Source organism: Labrus mixtus, chromosome 17 (assembly GCF_963584025.1).
Source record: "Labrus mixtus chromosome 17, fLabMix1.1, whole genome shotgun sequence".
Taxonomy (NCBI): domain Eukaryota; kingdom Metazoa; phylum Chordata; class Actinopteri; order Labriformes; family Labridae; genus Labrus; species Labrus mixtus.
In genome coordinates this window covers 11,626,181-11,648,111 of record NC_083628.1, presented here as the reverse complement: position 1 = coordinate 11,648,111, position 21,931 = coordinate 11,626,181, and the positions used below count along the sequence as shown (strand labels likewise).

Below are 21,931 nucleotides of genomic sequence, written 5' to 3'. Positions count from 1 at the left end.
TAACTCGGTAAAGGGGATATATCACGTCAAATGTGGGGATAAATCAAGTCATTATAATAGAGAATATCAAGTCAATGGGGATGTATACCTTATATACCTTTTATAGGGGTCGTTAATCAGTGAAATCTCCAGACTACCTACAGACTGTGCCTCGTAGTGAGATAGTTTGGTTACTTTTTATACAGAAAAGCTTCACAAATGTATCATTACCTAGCTTCATAGCATGCTTGCTAATGGCATATTGGAACCTTATTAGGAATTATAAACCGACTTTGTTCTGCCCTGTTGTGCATGACCTTATTCTGAAATGCCTTGATATTACTAATTGGTGTCAATTGATGAAGCTGCTGCACAGGAATTGGTCAATGCAAGTAAACGATGTGATTAGTGATGACACTGTTCAAAAAAAAAAAACTGTGATGCTGATATGTGCCTTAACAGTTGAGCTGTAACGTACAGGTCTTATGTCTTCCTGTGTTTGAAGCAAGTTGTATCTCCGTGAAATAATGATTGATGAAATAGCTCTAGTGCTTTGGTTTTTACCGCAAGTTCTTCATCAACGACATTTTCCTCACTCTTCTTTCCCTCTGAAGCGTTCGAGCTAGTTAACCTTACAGCTGCCAAACAAATGGACAGCATTTCATCTGACTGTACCTGAATGCTTGCTGGTGTTATTTATACAAGCATCCAGGACTCCATCTGTTCGGTTCAATCTTGGCATGCTGAGTATCACTGCATGGTTCTTCTAAATGAAACTACTCTCTGTCATTGATCCCTGTTCAGGCATCTTTTGTGATGTGTTATCGCAGAAACAATACAATTACAGTTTGTTGTGCAACGCTGACTAGAAACACAAACTCGATATGCTTTGCTCAGTATTGTGGTACTTCCCTGCTGATAAGGCCCATAGTGGGAATCATGTTAAGATCTTAACATACAAACAACTTTCTTACTCAATATTTAGACGCCGTAATTATCAGATTGGGGGAAAAACTTTTGGATAATGGCCTCGTAGATGGAGGATATACTGATGAGGGATAAGGCATTAATAAGTGCTTCATAATGACTCATATAAAGCTACTTGTATATGCTAGTTACAGTGTGGTTACTTGTGAATATGTATACCTTTGAATCCAGTGTTACTGTTTCTTCTTCATCACTCTATTATCTGGGTTATTAATCCAGCTAATATAACTTTATATAAACCTTCATTTGCTCAGTTTAGTCGCACTACATCAACAAAAAGAAGGAGCACAGTGGAGAAATCTGTTCTAAATTTAAACATGCTGTTGAAGGCTGGGGATGGACAACAAGATATTTCACACAGATTAAAAACTGTACAGTGTAGCACCTGTTAGCTTTAAAGACCACTGAGACATTAGTGACTGTCCACTTCAGTAAACATTTTGTGCGTCTTTGGAAGCTGAACGTTAAGGCCTCCTTCATGTCAGCATTTCTTCATTTGTGTGACCTGGAGCCGAACAGGACAACATGCATCATCGTCACGACGACACATCACCACGTGCACACAAAGTAGAGGGTGCTCAGTAATCCCCCCCCCCCTCAAGTGCAAGCGATCTCCCAAGTTTCTAAAACCTGACTCAACTTGTGATTAGATAAAGAGGGGAACCAACTGCAAACAAGCGACAATGTGACGTTTGATTTACAGATTTGATGGGATTGTTGGACTGAAGAGAGGGACTCTAAAAAGGTTGATAACACAGCTGTGCCATTTATTTATCAAAACAAAGCCCGTCTTTGCAGATCAATCCATTAGCCTCCACTTTGTTAGAAGGAAACAGAGACAACCCAAAGACAGAGGAGGTGATGCTCCATGACTCGTCAAAATAATCTCTTTCTTCAACATGAATGAGCTTTTATCTTTCCAACAGCAAACTATGAAGCAGTAGTATTTGTTTGGTGTCTGGGCACTTGGTTTTGATCACTGAGGAGGTAGTGGTGACACAAAAAAAAAAAAAAAAAAACGTCCCCACATTCTTTCCAAATCGGACTTCTAGAACTTTCCAAAACATGACATGGCCCAGATAAGCACTTTGTTCGGACGTTTCACTTCTCAGCCTAGCGCTACTTTTTCTAAACTTTAAATGATTGCTGTCACTTTTTAAAAACAATAAAGACAGTCAAACGTGAGAAGTACTACGTTTCTAATATAACCCACGATGACTCTTTCGTGGCGTTCTCTGAGGTGTACTATGTAAAGTGGAAACATTAAACAGGTCATATTAACATCATTGTGTTTGTGATAATCGGGCTCAAGGCCAGAAAAAGAAAAAAGATGCAGCTCCACATGAGACAAGTGACATATAGGAAACTGTAGAAACACACCCCCAAAAATGAAATGTGAGTTTTTCCAACAGCTCACACTGATTCATCTGCAGCAGCACCAGTTTAGAATAAGCAGAGTAGGGAAAGGAGCCAGATGAAGTACAATCTGGCAAAACATCTGCATAAATATCCAAATAACTTCCCAGGGTTCTCTGCAACTTTCATTTCCCTCCTTTCATGGACAACAACTAAAACAAATATCTCATCATCATCATTGTAGCTATTACAATATGGAGTTGGCTTTAGTGGGATTGAATTAGTTGGGGGATTGGAGCTTTTTTCGAGACATAAAGTTTGTCCCTTCAGACCAACAGTCCAAACCTCTGCTGTCACTCCAACATAAAAGATGTAAACCATCAGATTTGAGCAGCTGGAACCGGCACACTGCTTAAAAAGTGACACCTCTGTGTTTAAAGGACAATCTGTTTTTTATTTCAATTGACTTATTTAATGATCAATTACTCCTTAAAGATCTTCTTCCCTTCATAACTAAACACAGTCCTTGATGCTGCTGGAGATAACCTTTAGCATTAAGAACAAGTACTGTAACAGTGGGAGTGAACGTTGTTGTGAATCCTCCCACATGAGACAGAACATGGTGACTGATAATGATGCTGGCAATGAATGTGGAGCTGCATTTTTGCTTTCCCACCCTTGGAGTTCTCTACAGCAAACAGAGCCGTACACTCCTGTGATTTTTGCGTCTCATCCTCCTCAAGCCCAAAAAATCAAAACTATACGTTTCCTTGAACATCTTAAACCTCATAAACCCCCATCAGGAACATTACTGTAATTTAAAGGACACGGTGACAAATGAAATGTGTCTGTTTCCATTTAACAGGCGAAGACTTCTGCATCTGTTTGCCAGATTCCCTGACATTAAAAGCAGATTGTTGGCATTCCTCACTGAAACACAGGGTTATGACTCGCTGCAAATCAGTAGTGTCAGAAAGGAATGATAACTCTATTTCACAGTTAATTGATTAGTAATTACAAAAACTGTTTGCTCATGACATAAACAAGTGTGTGTGTGTGTATGAAAAGCGACTTTAAGAGTGGCAAATTTTCCAGTTAAAGCCTGAAAAGGCAGAAAAGAAAAGCAGGAATTTTTCTCCCTTCCACCAGATACACACGCATGTTACAGATAATGACACAGGGACTCTTGAGAACGGCTGCTCAAACACAGTTAGCATGAGAGGTAACCATGTGACCTCGGGAAGAGAGAGAGAACAGGAGGAAGAGAGGAAAGGGGCGAGAGTGAGATGGAGTGAGAAAAGCAAAGGCACAGCAGATTTTGTTTAAAAAAAAAAAAAAAAACCTTAACTCCTTCATTTCACTAACTCAGGATTGAGCACGAGGCTTGTGGCACCCGGAGCATCGGGTGGAGACTTTTTCAGTCTGTACTCTGTGTGATCAGCTTACCTCTGGCATGCCCTTCCCGCTTTGTTAGCCACTAAGCCTACTGACACAGTGATGGGGGTCTCTCAGGCAGGCTGGGAGGGAGCGTGAGTGTGTGAGAGAGTGTGTTTGTGTCAGAGTGAAAAGGCAGCAGGGTTTGTCCTCCTTGTAACTTTGTCTTCCTCGGGGTCCCCTGCAGCCCCTCTTCATTGTGTCCTCGTCGTCGTCGTCCTCCTCGGTGACGTCCTCAGTATCTGTACATGTCATAGGTACTGACCCAAGACGAAGGGAAAGTCCACGTGGGAAACCTGCGGAGGATTTCCTCAAGTTGAGCAGTCCTCTGGTCTTGTCCAAAGAAATAGTGGGAGGAAATGGCAACAGAGATCATCCCCTCAGGACCTGTCGGGTCGGGGTCCCTGGGAGGCTGACGGAGAAAGAAAAGCCATGAACATTAGCACAGGTAACCGAACAGGTAACTCTAAGAAAAATCACCTGTTTTTTTAGCTTGATGATGGAGCATATGTTTAGCTCATGCAGTACATTTCAAACGAGTCTTTAAAAAGGTCATAGAGTTTGTCTCAACGCTTAATTTCATAAAGCAATTCTAATCTCCTCAACTGGAGTTTAAAGGTTTTCACATGACGGGGACACGGTCCAATTGTGTCCTGACTGGAGCTAATCTCCTGCAGACACCACAGACTGAGGCCCTGGGCTGAAGTTTGGCATGAAACTCAAAATGTAAGGAATGAAAAGAATGATATTCAAAAAAGGTTTTAATACAGGGATTGATTTCAGACTGGTGCACCTGTAGCTGAGGACTGATAATACAAATGTGGGCAAGGAAATACATTCTTACAAGAATTATTCGCTGTGTTTGGAAATGTGCCTGTTCACCGTGTGGCCAAGAGTAAGTAGCCAAGATGAATACCCCTCAATTCTAAACTTGAAGTTGGAGTAAGGAAATGGTTAGCTAAACTTAGCCTAGCTTAGCATAAAGAGTCGAAACAGGAGTAAACAGCTAGCCTGGCTCTGTAAAAAAAGAGACAAACTCAAACTCCCAGCTCCTCTGTAGCTCATTAATATACAAGTAAGTGAAGTAGAGATTTTTACTTTAATGTGCACTGTTCCTTTAAATATACAGGGTATATTAAATTGTATGAATATATGAATTATATTTTACACGAAAAGGAGATTAAAATATAAACATTTGAAATTAAACTATTTTTTCCGTCACACCAAAAAGTAATGCTTTCTCACCCAAAACAGAAGGCATCTTAAATAATTCACAACAAAACACATGTAAAAGACCGAAGTTATAAAATCTTAATATGTTCATGAAGTACAGGAAAGCGCTTCAGCTGAAAAGGAGAAGTACCTGTATTTCAAACCAGAAGCTCCATGTAGGGGCATCGAGGCCGTGAGAATAGAAAACAAAATACTCTCCGCTCAGGTCGAACTGAGGCGTCCCGTCCCCTAAGGACCAGGTGGAGAGGCTGGCTCCTCGGTGAGGCATCAGGTACAGAGACATGTGGCTGGGGCCTGCATGGGACAGAGCAGGGGAAGACACACCTGTGTAAGGTAACATGCACACACACAAACACATCTAGGACATCCTATAGGTAATAACCCTGATTATTGATATAAACTATCAATAAAAGGTTTACAAAGAAAGGGGATTTTCTTCTTTCTGAGCTCATCCTGTACAACGCGATAATAAACTTGGGATCCTGACCTCTCGCGCTGAAGGTCATCTTGATCGTCCCCCAGCTGGTCTCCTCTCTGGACATCAGGCTGAACTCAATAGGAGAGCTGGGAGACACTTCGGGAGCAGGAAGGTACCAGTTCTTCCTGCAAATACACCAAAATACGTCAAGCATAATGTAGAAATACGTCAATGAATGAAATCAACAAAGCGCATGAAAACACTGCTGTAAGCTGTACAGACGTGTTACTGACTTGCTGAGGAACTTGACAGGCAGAAACCAGGGGTAACCACAGAAGGGTCGGTCCTCTTGGCAGTGGGTGCGAATGCTGTCGTTGATCTCGGGGATGTGAGGTGTGATGTGCTGCATGCCTGTGTAGTCAAAACTGTTGATCCACAGACCTGAGTCCCGGCTCTCCACCTGGCCCTGAAGATTGTGAAAGGTCCGTGTTGTATGCTGCATTTTGGGTGGATAAAACAAACAAGTAAGATATCTTCTAAATCCAAAGCGGACTAGAAATGTGCAGGATTTACTTATAGAATGGGTAACTTGAATCTATGGACAAGAAAGATGAATCAAGATAAATGCATGTTTCTGCTGTTTGTGCGTTGTGTCTTTGAACCTGCAAGAAGACTCGTTTGGGCCGGGGGCTCTCTGGACTGCCTGAGTAAGGGAAAAGGAGGCCACTGGACACCAACAGAAACATGATGCTGAATATTGAGGCCAGACCAGTCAGGATCCACTTAGTGCTCCGTGCCAAGTAGATAAAATGCAGCTGAAAGAGAATAAAAATATAAGGTCTACACTGCAGTCTTTTTGGAGATCTTAACAAAGACATGAAACATGCTGATTTTTGATGATATGGGAAATAAATAGTGTCAATAAATATCATTAAACTGCTCAGAAAATATCACTACCAGCATCTTAATCAAAGAATAAATCTGTTTGGTCATATTATTCTGTCCTACACACACACATCACTATTAACACTTGAAAATATCAACTTCAAACTGCTTCATTGTTGCACATGATAATGATCATACTCACAAAAAAGGAGGAGAGGAAAATGGTTGCTAGGGTGACCAAAGTGGCCAGCACCACCTCAGGCGGTATCTCTGTGCCGCTGCGACCCATGATGGGTGTGAAAATCTCAAACACCACCCAGATGAGGAACATGAAGTGGACATACGGCAGAGTCAGACCAAACAGATAGAGCACACTGTACTTCACTGATGCTCCTGCAGAAAGACAGATAGACAGAGAGAGAGAGAGAGAGGAGACTTTAAACTGAACCAGCAGAGGATCTTTACTTTCAATCTGCATGAATGGTAAAACTAAATATGCCACTATATTCCCTTTTTTTTATTTGCTAATACAAAAACATTTATTGTAAATCCAGTCTAGGTGGAGTGTGTTACCTCTGTGTTTGAACTCTTTGGCCAGCAGCAGTCTGGTGGCCAGTGGAAAGGCCACCATTAGCATTGGCACGTAGGCTGAACACAGGCCTTGCTGGGTCAGCCACACCAGGCTGCAGCACCACAGCAGTATGCTCACATCAAAGAAAAGATCGCCAAGCTCCACCAAACGGACTCCCTGCAGCGACACAAAAAAAACAACAACACACATTGCGTTACAAAGTTGGAGAAATTGACAGATACTGATCTTTATTTAGGCCGCATAGCAGGTTGCTTTGGGAATCAGCAAGCTAACGTGAGGTTGCTAACGATTCTGCTCGTCAGAGGAGGAAAAAAATCACCAATCCTCTGAAATAATTACTGTATCAAGAAACATTTCCTTGTAATAATATTCATAATAAAAACGTGTAAATTCAGATCAAAATACTAAATCAAACATTGAGAGTAATACATTCTAGTGGACATGGAAAAGAAAATGCTAATCTTAAATTTGTTCACGATTTGGGATTAAGATTTGTTGACAAACAGGAATGCTTTGTGTCTTTGAAATGTGTGGTGGCCAGTAATGCTCCTCCTCATATATCCAATAACAATACCTCTGAAAAGCATCATCTTTGAAGAACAACACAAGAGGATGTTTCATAGGCTACTCTTCTTCATAATTTTCCCTCAAACATATTTAATCTATCAATGCCTGCCAATAAAACAATAATAAAGGTATGACTGATTCACTGGAGGAAAAAAAAAAAACTACAAAAGGAACAAAGAATTAGTGATATGAGATGGCACTTCCCAGTTCCTACAAAGGGGAACTTTCCCCCTTGGGTGTAACTTTATCCTGATATTTAAATGATTACCTGTTATATAACAACAAACCTGTGAACATGATTTGAATAGAAGCTTTATTACTGCAGGCAGCAACCACTAAGCTGATTTTTCTCATGCGTTTCTGTAGCACGCTGTGGAACACAAAACTGCATGAGTACACAAGGAAGCACTTTTTTGAAATAGAGGAACTTCTAGATTACATTGCCTTTGGTTTGAATGATTTGTCAAGCAGATGTTGTATAGAAACCCCAACAGCTCATTGCCTCACATAACTGCCAGGCAAATAAATCTTCTATTCGATGTGGGTCTGCAGCCACACAGAGGTCATTGTCTCTGATTTACTATTTGCATGACAGCAAGAGCTGAAGACTATTTGCTTTGATGGTGACACATTCTGATAAAAAAAAAAACAGGACAATGACTCCCAAACAAGTGGTGCTTGTACCTCAGGGGATAGGTGGGAAGATGGAGGGGAGTACATGGAAATATAGTTGAGCAGCTAAATGTGATATCAGAGAATTTATAGATTTAGGAAATATCCACATTTCTTTGTTTTTTGCATATTCCTACTTTGGACAGCTTCATTTAATGATGCTACAAGGATAATATGTTATATTTGTATGCTTTTGTGTATCTTTACGTTGGGTTATGAGTTTTTTTCTATGAGTTTGGTGTATATAATGTCATCAAAAATATGTAAATCGGGGCGCCGATGGCCTAGCGGTTAGGTCGAGCATGTCAAAGGATATAGTTCTCAAAGTGGGCGGCCCAGGTTCAAGTTTGACCTGCGGCTCCTTCTCTATACACTGTCTGTTCTAAATGAAGGCAAAAGCCCCCAAAAAGTTTTTAAAACAATTATAATTAAAAAACAAATCCAAAGAAAGAAAATACCCACATAATGAGTTTCCTGAACAATCCTGCAATGCAGATTGTCAACAAAACAGAGAATAACAGAGATCTGAAACATTTGCTTCAAAGCATAAAAGTTTGAAGTACTTCACTAAACTAATGAATATTTGTATTATTTTTATTGAACCTTTATTTAACCAGGTTGTTCTCATTGAGATGAAGAACCTATTTTTCAATGGAGACATGGCCACGAATAAAAGGAACACATAAGGAGCTTTGGCCAGTTAAAGTGGTAGACGTATGACTTTAAATTTTATCGAACCGACCTAAACACTGAATCAACTATTTAATTAAATTCAAACGGTCAACACGACACCTAATATCAAATCTACTTATATATCAATTAAAACTCAGGCATTAACAATTTAAAATCATTTAAATTTGCACATCACGAGTGATGATGCTGATGAGGAAGTGTGGACCAGAAAATAGTTGGAAACCAAAATGCCATAACTATCAATGACCTGAAGATATGTAGATATGTATGCGGGTCTCATTTTTTTATTTTTTAAGGATGAAAAAAGTTCAGCTTGCTATGCTAAATGACATGTTTAAGCTACCTTAATTTTTCAAATACCATTTAAAGGCTGAGGATGAAGAGATGTTGTGCAAATTGAATAGTCTGTTTCATTAGGGATGAAAGCCCGAGGCTGTCTCGGAGAGTCTGAGTCCTTTCTGGAAAACGTCCATGAAAAGCTTCAATTCATAAAGTGGTGAGTTCCTGATGAAAAACTCTCTGAGTAGAGGCTTGTATTTACTTAATGTCAGACATACAATAAGTCAGCTGAACTCTTACTAGCTGCTCCTTAAATACACAACGTGAAGAGTTAATGAGAAAGCCTCGGGCAGCACAGACAGAGATGCTAACATTTGATAGCTGTAAAAGTATGAGGTGCTTCCTTCTGCGTTGGCTTTCAGCACCACATTGAGAAAAGGTCGATTGGCCTTAAGATTTGGTTAAGGAAAGTGACAGGTGACTGCTGGTGGGACAAGTTTATACGACTGTGAAGAAAGAGGAACTGTCAAGCTTTTAACTCACTGCTCTGTGGTCTAATGAATATCCAGCTAAAGTAAATAAACTGAGTTTAAATAGTTGGCTGAAGTTTAGTCTACAGTGTGTATATTAGAAACACTAAGATGTACAAAGAATACCTGTTAAACGAGAAGTATCTTTTAAGATATTCATCTTAGTCTAACTGGTTTATTCTTCAACAGAAAACATGTCAGCACTCATCATTTTCTCATTCAATTTTGCACTACAGCTCTATTGAAGGAGGAAGTCACATCCTTCAAAGTAAAACATAACATGGATTTTACTGAAGATTTTAAAAAGGCTGACCAGGGTTAGCCAGAGATCATCATCGCTTCAAATGAAGCTTGAAAAGGCATCTAAGGTATACATTTTCTAAAATGTACCTTTTTCTATTTTTTATTATATTTTACGTTTTTATTTACTTATTTAATCCCAGGGTAAAATTCAGGTTTACTCACCGCTATTGGGAAACATGCTACTCACACACATATGCCTGATATACACACACACACACACGCACACACACAAACAGGACCTATTGACATGCACAGATAACTATTCAGGGTTGCGCAAGGACACCTTGGCAGTACTCAGGAAGTGACCTGGCGCCCTCTCTTTACCAGCACAATTTCTGTACTTTGGTCAGTACTTGGACTTGAAACCGGCAACTCTCCGGTTTTAAACCGACATCTCTATGGACTGAGCTACTATCACCCCTTCTTGGCAATGAGTAACATTAGAATTTTCCCTTTTTTATATGCCACTTTCATAGAAAGCTGCAACCCAAAGATGATTGGGGGCACCGTCATCTTTATAGGTTGAAAAATAAGGGGACATTTGTAGGCTGAGACAGGCAAGGCGAAATGTAAACATTGATAACTCCACTTACTCCAAAGTACAAGTTCTTTGCCAGCGTATGAACAAGGACCATCTTGCCTGTGGCAGCAGCCCCGTACAAGCAGATGGAAGCATAGAAGTGGGTGTACCAAAACATGGAGCGGCCCAACAGTGTGATGAGTAGAGCAACAATCAGCACGGAGAGCAGGGTGACAAACCAGCTCAGGACAGTTACACCTGTGGCACAGGCCAGGTCTCGGACATAGCGACCACCTGAGCGAGATTGAGACCAAAGGTTAGTGAAGCAACAAAAAAACCCTCATCCAGCTCTTTTAGAGACTGAACTGAGAGAACAAAATGTAAATCTTTACCATTAACTCAGTAATTTAATAACAATAAACAATAAACAAATTCAGGCCTAACATTGACCCCTGAGGGACTCCACAGTTAATATCCATGCATATTGATATTCACCTCTCTTTACAAAATGTTGCCTATTTTTTGAACAGCCTTACCATACTTTCTAATTCATAGGGTACAATATATAATTAATAATTATATTTTTTTAAACAATGGCATAAGTCACAAGAAGATAAGCAAACATCCAAGAAAGGAAATGAAGACCTACCCCCATTGCCTGGAAGGGAGGCTTTCCTGGCCAGATAGAGGAAGGTGGCCATGGCCACCATGTAGTTCAGGATGGTGCCAACACGGGCCGGGTAAGCCACAACGATTACCCCTAACAGGTCGAAAAACACCATGTTGCCGTGGCGATACTCTGAGGAATCGGCCAACTTCTCTGACATTACCAGGTATCTCAGGACGGCCAGGATGTTGTCGCCTACAAACAGAAAAGGAGGCTTGAAGTGAACAGGGTTAGATACACAGTAACACTCTGTCGCACACAGTTTGGGGGAAAGGTTAATTTAAACAAGGACTTGAGGGGAGACTAAATGGATTTCTGCCTATTGTGGGTTAGTATTTGACTGAATGTGAAAGTGATGACATCACTCTCAAAAGTGAAAAGGGATCATCCTTCAAGAAACTGACACATCACATGCACTAGGCAGATTTTATTGATGACTCAGTATAACCTTCTGACCAGCAGGCTGCCCTGATGAAACAGCTTTTGTCATTTCCGTCACGCCAGGCAGACTGTATTTTTTTCAGGAACAAACCCCGAGCACATGAGTAGCATATAAATAATTGATACAAAAAATAAACAATGCATACAAGTAAATTAAGGTCTGGTTACTCTGTATCAAGCCTTACAACCGCTGCAGCTGGATAACCGTTTATTTTCAAAGGAAATTGAATCTAATTTCAATGACAACAACAGTTTATTAACAGTTATAAACAAATGATTTGAGGACAATTCTGTCAGAGGAAATGTGATTCACATGCCAAGTGCTAGTGTGCATGAGAGAGTGTAGTAGTGTGCGTGTGTGTGTGTGTGTGTGGGCAAGTCCGATTTCTGGCCCTTTTGGTCTCTTGTGGTTATGAAACAGTTGAATGAAAGACAGTATTTAGGACAGGTAGAGGACTATCGATGTGGCAGTAAATGTAGATGAGAAATGAAGCTACGTGAAGGTTCAGGAAGAGGCTGCTGTGTTAGCTGCTGCTGCCTGAGGTCAAGTTTCTTTATCTCTGCTGCCTGCATGTCTGCACAGTTAACAGCACACACACACACAAACACACACACACACAGATGAGACAAAGCTCCATTGTTCCTCCGCCTGAGTGTACAACATCTACTTGTTCGTGTTGGGGCTGCATTGTGAGTAACCCACCCCTTTCATTTTTGCATTTCACTTTGTCAAAACACAAATTGTCCATTTAATGATAAAACATACAATGTATTAATTATAGCATCATTCATACCAGTTATATTTTCATGATCCAGGCTCAAATTGATTTGACAAAAGCACATCAACTTCAGAGCAGTGCAAGCCTTCCACCTTTATTGTAATTTGTCCAACAGCAGAGCTGTGTTGCAGGAGATTTGAAAAGATGTGGGTTAAGCTAAAAAGCTGCTGCGTTCATCAAAAGCATCAACAGAGAACAGTCACTGGTGTATCTTCCTCTTCAACTGCCCCTCTGCTATATCCACTCACGACCGTACAAAACTGTTCATTGCCACAGACTAAAAATACCTCCTACCTCTTGCTATAATCTCACTCTCTCGCTCTAATAATTTATGCCTCTCACTATGAGTTACTGTACACAGATGTAGAGGAGGGAGATTTCCAGAAGCTGCTGAGGGAGGGAAGAAAGATGCCAAATGTCAAAGGTTTTTACTGCTGACTGCCTGGATTCTCTGCTAAGTAAAGCAAAATAATTCAGCAACACAGATGCACGAGGTAATTGAGAGCCAGTGCTACTGTAAGCAGCATGCATTTGCGTCTGTCTGTTGAAAACATTTGCCAACAGTGTTTTTCAGTCACAAAGAGCTATAGCTGCACTGGCCACCCTTTTTAAGAGACCAATGCACACGCCTGCTAAAAAAGCACTGAATATATATATTTGCTTTGAGTGCTACAGAAATGTTAAAAAAAAAGAAAAAAAAAAGAGGAAATCTATTTAAGTTAAGGTATACACTTACCAGCTCTTTGTATTGAGTCTGTCAGGATCCTGTCAGCAGTGTCGTACTTGGTATGGTAGATGAAACCGTTTTCAATGAAAGCCAGATCAATCCCTGTAACGGAAAAAAAAAATTTAAATAGAAGAAGGTAAAAACAGGGAAAAGATGAAATTGTTTAAAAAAAAACCCACAAACATGCAAATGAAATACAAATATTCATCAAATGAGAGTAACATTGGTCAAATTGGCAGGGCGAGAGACATGAAATAAAACCATCTTTACTGTGCAAATTGATCAACTCTGCTCCACACTTCTATCATAATATCGTATACTGTTTTAATTCTGTGAAGCGTTACCTGGGATGTTACCAAAGTCTCTGTAGATGCGGAAGTCAGTGTCAGAGGGGATGATGCCACTCTGGAAGACCTCCTGACCAACCACAGAGGCGAAGGGGTGTTTGGCTGCTTGTACGTAGGCCTGAACCAGCCACGGGTTCTCTGGACCTTCATGGGAACACGATTGTTATTCTACATGTTGGAAAGTTTCTCAATTTCCGAGGCTATCTTTACCACTGGCTGTGTGTGTTTGTTTTGTTTTAAAGGATAGTATATACACTTTGTACAGGGTAAGTGCACAAGGTGAGGTCTGCATTGTTACAAGCACCTCAGGAGCCATAATCAAGGTTTGTAATCCATATACTGTAGATAAAGAATGGTGGCAGCGGGCCAGAGGGCAACCAGGACATTTACTGTTAATGCAGAACTAGAATTACACTCGACTTCTCTGTAATAGCAAAGGCAGCACTGCATTTATTTGCAGGCTTTCCGTATAACAGGAGAAAGAGTTACTATAAGCATGGCTGCACACACAAACAAGAATGAGGAAGAACCTTCTAGCAATTTGCATCTTCTAGGAACCATCTGTCCAACAGAAATGGTAAAGTACCTGTCTGGAAAACAACCTCCTTGCCCCCAACACCTGCAGCCTCCAAGTTAATAAAAGCTCGCACCTGCTTGGCCCAGGGATGTTGGGTAATGAAACCGTGACTGGCCTGAGACAAAGATTTGGAGAGTAAAAAAAAAAGAAGAAAATCAGGAAGAGAGAGGACGCTTTTTAAATTCAGTAACAATCCAAAGTCGTGAAGACAGGCTGGCGGAACACCTAAAGTGTAAAACATGTGTCCTTGTCACTTTCACTTTACCTGCAGGATGTTTTCCTCTGCCCCATTGAAGAGGAAGATAACTCCATGACGAAGAGGAGTAGACTGGTTTGCCAGAGAATGGAGGACTTCCAGCATCACTGCACAGCTCACTGCATCATCACTGGCACCTAAAACAAGGAAACCAGTGTGTGTGTGTGTCAAAAACACTAAAAAGCTAAAACACTGTGTCTAAGGTACGCTTCTTCTTTTACATTCATATCAAGCAAAGGGAGCTTGGATTGGTCAGACGTTTACACACATGGTTATGCAAACGTTCACCCAGTTCACCCCAGCCTCCTGACCCAGTCCCTCAGATTAAGATTTTTGAAACCTTAATTTTTAAAAACATTTCAGTCTAGAACTCTAGATTTCTTTATAATAACACAAACAAACCAGAGGGAGCAGAGTTGCCTGGATGAGTAAACAGGCAAGGAATGTGACAAGCTGGTTTAAAAAAAAACAAAAAAAAAAACAGTTCCCATCGGTTCTATGAGGGTGAGAACAAAAAGAGAAGGGTAACAGGGAGAATCAAAGGAAGGACCATGTGACAGGAGCATGTGATGAAGAAAGATTACAGAAACTTAAGTGATGAGGAACATGACTTAAAGAGAAAAGGGAGAGAAATGCTAAAAAGATCAGAGGGCCAAAGTGGGACATCATGTGATCCGGCTTTCTGGATTGAATGATTTCGTGAGGTGGGGGTTGGAGCCCTGTTCCCGGTCTGTCAGGGTACCATTCATGCTTCTGTTGCTCTACTTGTGTGACCATCATTGTCCCAAAAAACACAGTGTGAGAGTAAGGAGGATGGCAAATCATAGGCTGAATTGTTCACCTATGTTTTTCTTAGTTTTAAACAAAATGTTTGCACTTGAACTACAAGTTTCCATTTCTGTCTGTATTGGACTGTCTTTTCTGTTTTTCTAGTTTTTATCTTCCGCATAAACAACTCTTTACAATTCCATGAAATCAAAGGCTTGGCAGGCAGTGGTGGACAGAGAAATGTATGTGTATCTTCCTGGTCCACACCTCTTAGCTCAATTTCCTCTTGCCAGCTTCCCTGGTAAGAGGAAACACATGCATGTGTATGGATGTGTTTGAAGTAAGGCTGTCAAACATTACATTTTTTTTTAATCGGGACTCATCGCTGAATTTCATAGTTCATTGCAATTTATCTCATTTTTCATGGCATGTTTGAAATTCCATTATTTTGCACTTCAAAACTGTGTTTGTTATCCTTTATTTTAAATGTGTGTATTGTTTTAAGCTAATGGTACTTTACTTCCTGTTTGGATACAAACCTGCTTTTGTTCTGAAACAAAATTAAGAACTTCAGACAGATCTAAGGATATGACATTAACTTTACAATGGAAAAGGGAACTTTTTAGGGACGATAAAGTAAATGAAAACAGCTTAAAGGGAACTGTAAAAAAGTGAAAGGTTTGATATTACTTTTCTGTCATCTGAGCTGTTTTTTTTAAGTGAAATGAGCCATTCTGTAAATACAGGTAGATGCTATGGTGGCTTACGTATGGTGTGCCTTAAGGGACAAAATAGAACGCAGTTGAAAGAAATGAATGCAATAATTTTGCACCTTAATCACATTGTGATTAACGAGTTAAAGTTGTCAGATCTAGTTTGAAGGGAAAAAATAAGTCTCTCCGTTGTGGAATAAAACTATGAAATTCCCGATTTGAACAGAAGACTAAAGACAAAAACAGCCTGAGTACACACCACAATGTGCTCCTTATCATAAACAAACACCCTTATTACTGTGTGGTCCAGATATGAGCCACTGCTCAAAGCGGCTTCCTGTTAAAAGCACTAAATGGATATTTGTAACCATTAACAAGACGCCATTTAGCTCCAAATTGTCTGGATTTGCTTTCCATAGCGGTTTCATCTTCTCGCCGTGTGATACACATGACTACACTGAACCAGGCGAGAGACAAATAAGGGTTTTGTAAAACTCCAGAGGACTTTCATGCTGAAAAACCTGTGGCTCGATCTCCATAGAAAAGCTATCTGCTCAGTCACCACATTAACACGGTAGACAATCATCTCTTAACATCGCACTGGAAGGGAAAGGCTCAATGACCAGGGGGAACCATGATATCTCTTAATAAGTCTCTCCAGAATTGTATGGCAATACTTGAAATAGTTGTTGAGACATTTCATGCTGGACTAAACCTGCTCACGGATACTAATTACAGTATTCCAGGCTCAACATCAACCTGCTAGCTGATGGAAAGAAACAGGAAGGACACGCAGTTACATTTGACATTTAATTGCAATATTCACATACAGAGCATACATCAGTTACTGCACGTAATAAATGATGTGGATTTTGTTGCTGCTTTAACTACGGTCACAGGTCAGGGACAGGTAATATTCCTAGGTCAAATATCAGTCATGATCTTGATTCTTTACTAGCATCTTTAGCGTTTAGCAAGTTTGATCAGCGTTAGCTTGTTAGCAGAGCGTGAAGCTAGATACAGTCTCATCCCAAAGAAAGCTGCAGCCAAGTCGTTCTCCTTCAAAATAAAAGTTACGGTTTGTATTTTAAGGGGGAATTAAAATATGTGCTCTTTATTTTGCAGTGTCTAAAAAGACTGTAAACGAAGGTGATCAAATATGTGTCGCTGTGTGTTAAGCAAGAATACATTTTTATCTTACAGTATTTTTAGAAGGTAGCACAGAACATAAGCCGTTTTTTTTTCAGACCCACCTTTTTTGTCAATATTGATTTTAACAAGATGAACCCTTAGGACAGTCAACTTGTTAAACCTGAAAGCAAGATATACTTCAAATGCATTTTGAAAGTCTGATATCTTGACTATATGAACAGGTAAAGGTTAAAAATTGGTTTGGCTCATGGCGGCTCATTTTTGTTTCTTTTGACCTCACCTTGGCCTCACGTTGGATCAATCTAGAGCCACAGATGGAGACCATGGTGCCATTAAAAGCTCAGAAAAACATTGAAGTTATATATTCTTAATGTGTCAACACTCTGTTTTTGTGTTTTCAAAGACGGGAATTGAGCGAACATCCCCTCTTTGACTATTTAAGTTATACCATTGATAACAATGAAGATAACTATGGAGATGTCCATACAGTCTATGATTAAGCCAAATTAGATGTATAGATGATACTCAGGGGTATTAGCAGCACATTTGATCAAATATAAAGAACTGATTGATCAAAAGTGTTTCATTTATTCACAGGTTTGTATTTTAAGATTCGTTTCACTTTGAAATTAAGTTTGGTAGAGGTGAGAATGTTTTCTGTATGCTTGATCTAAAGCTCAGGCCATAAGCAGCAGGAAAGATTCAGAGAGATAAAGAAACCTTTTCTTACCTGGACTGTTGGCCACCGTGTCAAAGTGGCAGTTGGCTAGCATGAGATGCTGCGCCCCGCCCTTCGGCTCCAGCCTGACAGCGATGTTTGAGACCCGGTCATAGAAACTGGTGAAGCCTCCGAGAAAGTCGATGGAGAAAGAGCCCGTGGGGCGCTGCACCTCCACCGTGAGCTGATGGGGGCCCGCCGCCGTCTCCACGCGGATGTTATTGATCTGCTCCAGCAGATAGTTCACCGTCAGGACTTCATTCTCCGGACTGCCCACAGGCCGAGGGCCGACACTGGTGATCTGCTCCAAGTGTTGTCTAGATTGTGAAGTGAGGAAAGAGTCAAATACAACATTGAGACTGCATGAGTAATTAATTCACTACAGCTCAATATGCGCCTGTATGACAGCAGAACAAACCAGGTTCAAGTTTAGATAAAACAACAGACTGAGTCTTCACCAGAAGAGATATTACAACAGATTTGACATTTCTGTTGGATAATGAATGAATGGAGTGCTGACTTTGATAGATATTTTGTATCCTTTTTTTCCAAACACTTTGCTTGAATAAGATTTAAAAGAGACCGTGTACGTACAAGAGAATGCACAGTTTAATGAAATGCTTTTCAAAGGTTGCTCAAAAAGCATCCCTTCCACTTTATGTATTGTAGGAGTCATTTCTGCTTTTAACCGACCAAGAGGAGCTGAAATAATTCGATTTACCAGATGTTCCAGCAATGACTAGAAAATCAATTCAATAATATTCAGTAAATGGATGTTTCATTGAAGTTATTTTCAAGCGAAGATTCCAGAGATTCCAGCTTCTCAAATTTGAAGATTTGAGCTTTTTTTTTTGTTCTCTTAAATAAAAGGATGATAATCTTTTTGCTTTGGAGTGAATAAGCAAAAAATACATAAATACATAAAGCTTTCTTGGAATATTAACTTCCATTCTGGGAGAGAGAATATGGAGCAACTTCATGATCATTGACCTGAGGTCTTTGAAGGTAGGAATATATGAACAAGAAAATGTTCATAATGACCAAATGGCTTTGGAAGAGCTTTCCAAAGTGATGACCCAACAAAAGAAACGGCTAGATATAAACATTCTGGGGTTTTTTTTCTATCAATCCCCACAACATAACCTTTGTTTGTCATGTCTGGTCCACAGCCCTGACTTGGTCAGGTTATGTACTTATTGCTGACCTGTACTTCCTTGTTGCTGCACAGATCAAACTCCTCTCAAAGATGGAAACAGGAAATGAAGCAAAGCAACCAATATGGGAGGAAAAAAAAGCAAACAGATGCTCTTCCTCATCTTTCCTTTAAAAGGAGCGACTGCTAATGCTCTTTGCCGCAGTTGTCCAACAACCACCAATGTTACCTCCAGTGCCAGCCCCTCAGAGCTTCATGCTCATAAATTAGATCTGGACTGGCAGGAAATGCATCCATGAAAGCCATGATTGTGACCGAAGAAGCTCAGAGCCTTAATCAGTACAAATGTACTATATGCTTGACTCTCTTATAGAGAAACCAGCCAAATGACGGCAAATCCCATCGCCGAGCACTTTCAAGAGCTCAGCCGCAGCCGTCCGGATCATAATCCGCATCTCTCCTTTACCCTTTACTCCTTTCAAATCTGATAAAAGCTGTTGCACTGTGAAACTCAGTAGATCATTTTATCTGAACATGTTGCAGCTTCTGCGTATAATCAGTGTATACTGATTTCTGTGGTTTCTGTGGTGAATCTGTCCAATTTCCCTTTTTTTGTTTATATTCACGTTCCCTTTAATGTTATAAATAAGGCAAACAGGTTGCAATTACTATTTAAAAAAAAAAAAAAACAAGATTCTCTTTAATATTGTAGAGCTTTGAATGTCACACATCAGTTGATCTTCAAACATCGTTTATTAAACTGAGTTTTTCATCAAATAAAACAAGGTACAAATGGATGCTTGGACCAAACTTGTGTGTTTTCTTTATATAATGTATGAATCACTTAGATCATGTGCGGGCCACATGCGGCCCTCGTCGACCCTCAATGTGGCCCTCAGGTCAATTTTTATATACCAAAACACGAAGAAAAACATGACAAAATCTGCCATGAAATCATGAAAACCAGAAATATGTCCATAATAATATTTGATCACTGGCATATGTCGAGTTAAATTTGAGACATAATTGACTGTTATCGTTTTTTGTATCCTACAATTTGGCCCCTCTGGCAGTGAGAATTAAATGAATGTGGCCCTTGCTGTGACTAAAGTTGCCCATCCCTGATTTAGACTATCAAATAAAACTAAGTTAAGTTCTGACCTGTTTCTTGTATTACGACTTGACCTTTACCTCACGATTAGGATTACCTCTGCCTCTCTTCCATTGGAATCATTGTGTACCGATCTTGCCTAAATAAATGAACTGAACTCTCTGCCTTGTGTCCTGCAGTCCTGCATGTTGGGTCCATTATCTGGTTCAGTGTGAGAACAACTCTGCTTATATGAGCATTGCAGCAGCTCTGCTTCAATTGAGTCTATACTGGATGTTAACAATTCCAGATGACAATTCTTAAAATTGATTAATTATCCGAGTAGGATAGTTCCTGTTTAATTGTTCCTGCACCTGTCAGGTGAAGGTGGTGGTGGAGGTGAGCTCACACCCGGTAGTGGTTTCTAGGCGGGTCTGTTGACAAACTAGAGGAAAGGTTAGCCCCAGCACAGCTCACCCCGAGACCGTGAAGACAAACAAAACAAAAGGTGAATATTACAGCAACAAACTCACCTGGCTCTCAGTGCGTTGAACTCGCCGGTCGGCTTTCCGATGACGAGCTGCTGTAACGACAAATGAACGAGTCCCCACAGCACCAAAATAAACACAGAGACCAGGGAAGCTGCCAGTCCTTCCCGCAGCAAGTAGATGTTCACTTCGGGCTTCCTCTTTGGGTCACCGCTGTAGCCGTTATTCCCGCAACGGTCCCGGGAACCGTCGTTATCTTGCGCGGCGTAGCTCTGCGTCCCGAAGGGTTTTATTCTCCGGAAAGTGGTGTCGCTCTCCATTTTTCAGACAGCGGTACATCAGCTGCAAGCGTCGCTCTCAGGCGTCGCTCTTTTTCTTTTTTTTTTTTTCTCTTCTGGTGAATCTACGGACGGATCGCGGTGAAGGACAAATCTCAGTGAAGCGAGGGCGGGCGGCTGAAGCGTTTGGAAAATGTAAAGCAGAGGAGGAGGAGGAGAGGAGGAGGAGAGCAGCGCACATTGTTGGCAAATACTTTGAAATAATTAGCAGTAATGAACAGATTTTGTTGACAATGTGGTGAAATAACCCCACAAATATGACGCAGGCTTTTATATGCTTTTAAATCCCATTAGTTATTTGTGAACAATAAGGATTTCGTACAATATTTAAAGTCTATAATCTCATGTCAGTGGATTATAAGAATGTTTATGTCATTTTAGCATAGCCTACATTTAGTGGTGATGCCATTCTCATTAAACCCTTCGCAATAAAGTCAGTGACTTTATTAAAAAAAATTAGCGACCTAGCCCTTTAACATGAACTCAATGACCCTCGACGAAATCCTGCAGAAAAGTCCTGCAGTGCAGCTAATCCTTCATTTCGGAGATTTATGACAAATGAATACAATTCTTAGTCACATAAAGGTCACGATGTGCTTGTGATACAAATATATTACAAGAACGTGCATTCATAAATGTACTGAAGTGGAAATGTAAAGCATGACAAGCAAAATGATCTTCACATTTAAGATATTAAAGGCATATTAAACCTTTATTGTGCGTTAAACCAATAATGAACGTAAATGCAGAGCAGACAGTGTTTGCTTTCACAGTGTATCATAAAAGCAAAGCACCATCACTGGAGCTTGTTACAGCCATTATACTGATTATACCATGTGTTGAATAACTCATCTGAATCCTTGCAGTTTTAAAGTTTTTTGTAGGCCACGTTAACTATTTGTGTGAAAAAGGAGCAGAAGAAACTAGTTAGGCTATATAACTTCAGAACTAAAACATTTTTTATTATACTATTATTATTACTAGACTATTATTCTTTTATTAATGGCTGATCTGCGATGTTTATGTTATTCGACCATACACTTTATTAACAAGATTTGACACTAGTATAGCGACAATGCTTTTCTGCTGCTTTGGCGCCCCCGTGCGAACTCAATGGGAATAGCAAGCAGATATTTTGACTGACATCACCCGACATCACTTTAGATGTGAACTCTTTTTGCCAAGTGACTAAATTACAATATATATATATAATTAAATATTGCTTACAGAATGAGTGGGGCTTCATACATGTGGGAGACCAGAAACACT

At 40.2% G+C, this 21,931-nt stretch overlaps 1 protein-coding gene across 1 annotated transcript; it reads right to left on the bottom strand.

The window, feature by feature from the left end:
* Positions 1-383: 383 nt before the first annotated feature.
* Positions 384-20,705, bottom strand: LOC132992309 (endoplasmic reticulum metallopeptidase 1). The gene is made up of 15 exons (XM_061061544.1): positions 20,370-20,705; positions 17,606-17,910; positions 14,252-14,379; positions 13,996-14,101; positions 13,407-13,553; positions 13,072-13,164; positions 11,098-11,310; positions 10,522-10,742; positions 6,866-7,040; positions 6,495-6,685; positions 6,070-6,222; positions 5,701-5,903; positions 5,477-5,592; positions 5,120-5,283; positions 384-4,168 (listed from the first exon to the last, which is right to left on the bottom strand). The coding sequence occupies exons 1-15, from the start codon at positions 20,642-20,644 to the stop codon at positions 3,992-3,994; spliced, it is 2,667 nt and encodes an 888-aa protein (XP_060917527.1). The 5' UTR covers positions 20,645-20,705; the 3' UTR covers positions 384-3,991.
* Positions 20,706-21,931: the final 1,226 nt, after the last annotated feature.

What these genes read in the sequence shown, in the direction of transcription:
- LOC132992309 (XM_061061544.1), bottom strand. Translation starts at nt 20,644, where the DNA reads ATGGAGAGCGACACCACTTTCCGGAGAATAAAACCCTTCGGGACGCAG. An exon ending in CAGAGGAAAACATCCTGCAG is followed by an intron (nt 14,102 to 14,251) that starts GTAAAGTGAAAG and finishes TCTTTGTCTCAG; the next exon opens with GCCAGTCACGGTTTCATTAC. An exon ending in CCAAACGAGTCTTCTTGCAG is followed by an intron (nt 5,904 to 6,069) that starts GTTCAAAGACAC and finishes CCCAAAATGCAG; the next exon opens with CATACAACACGGACCTTTCA.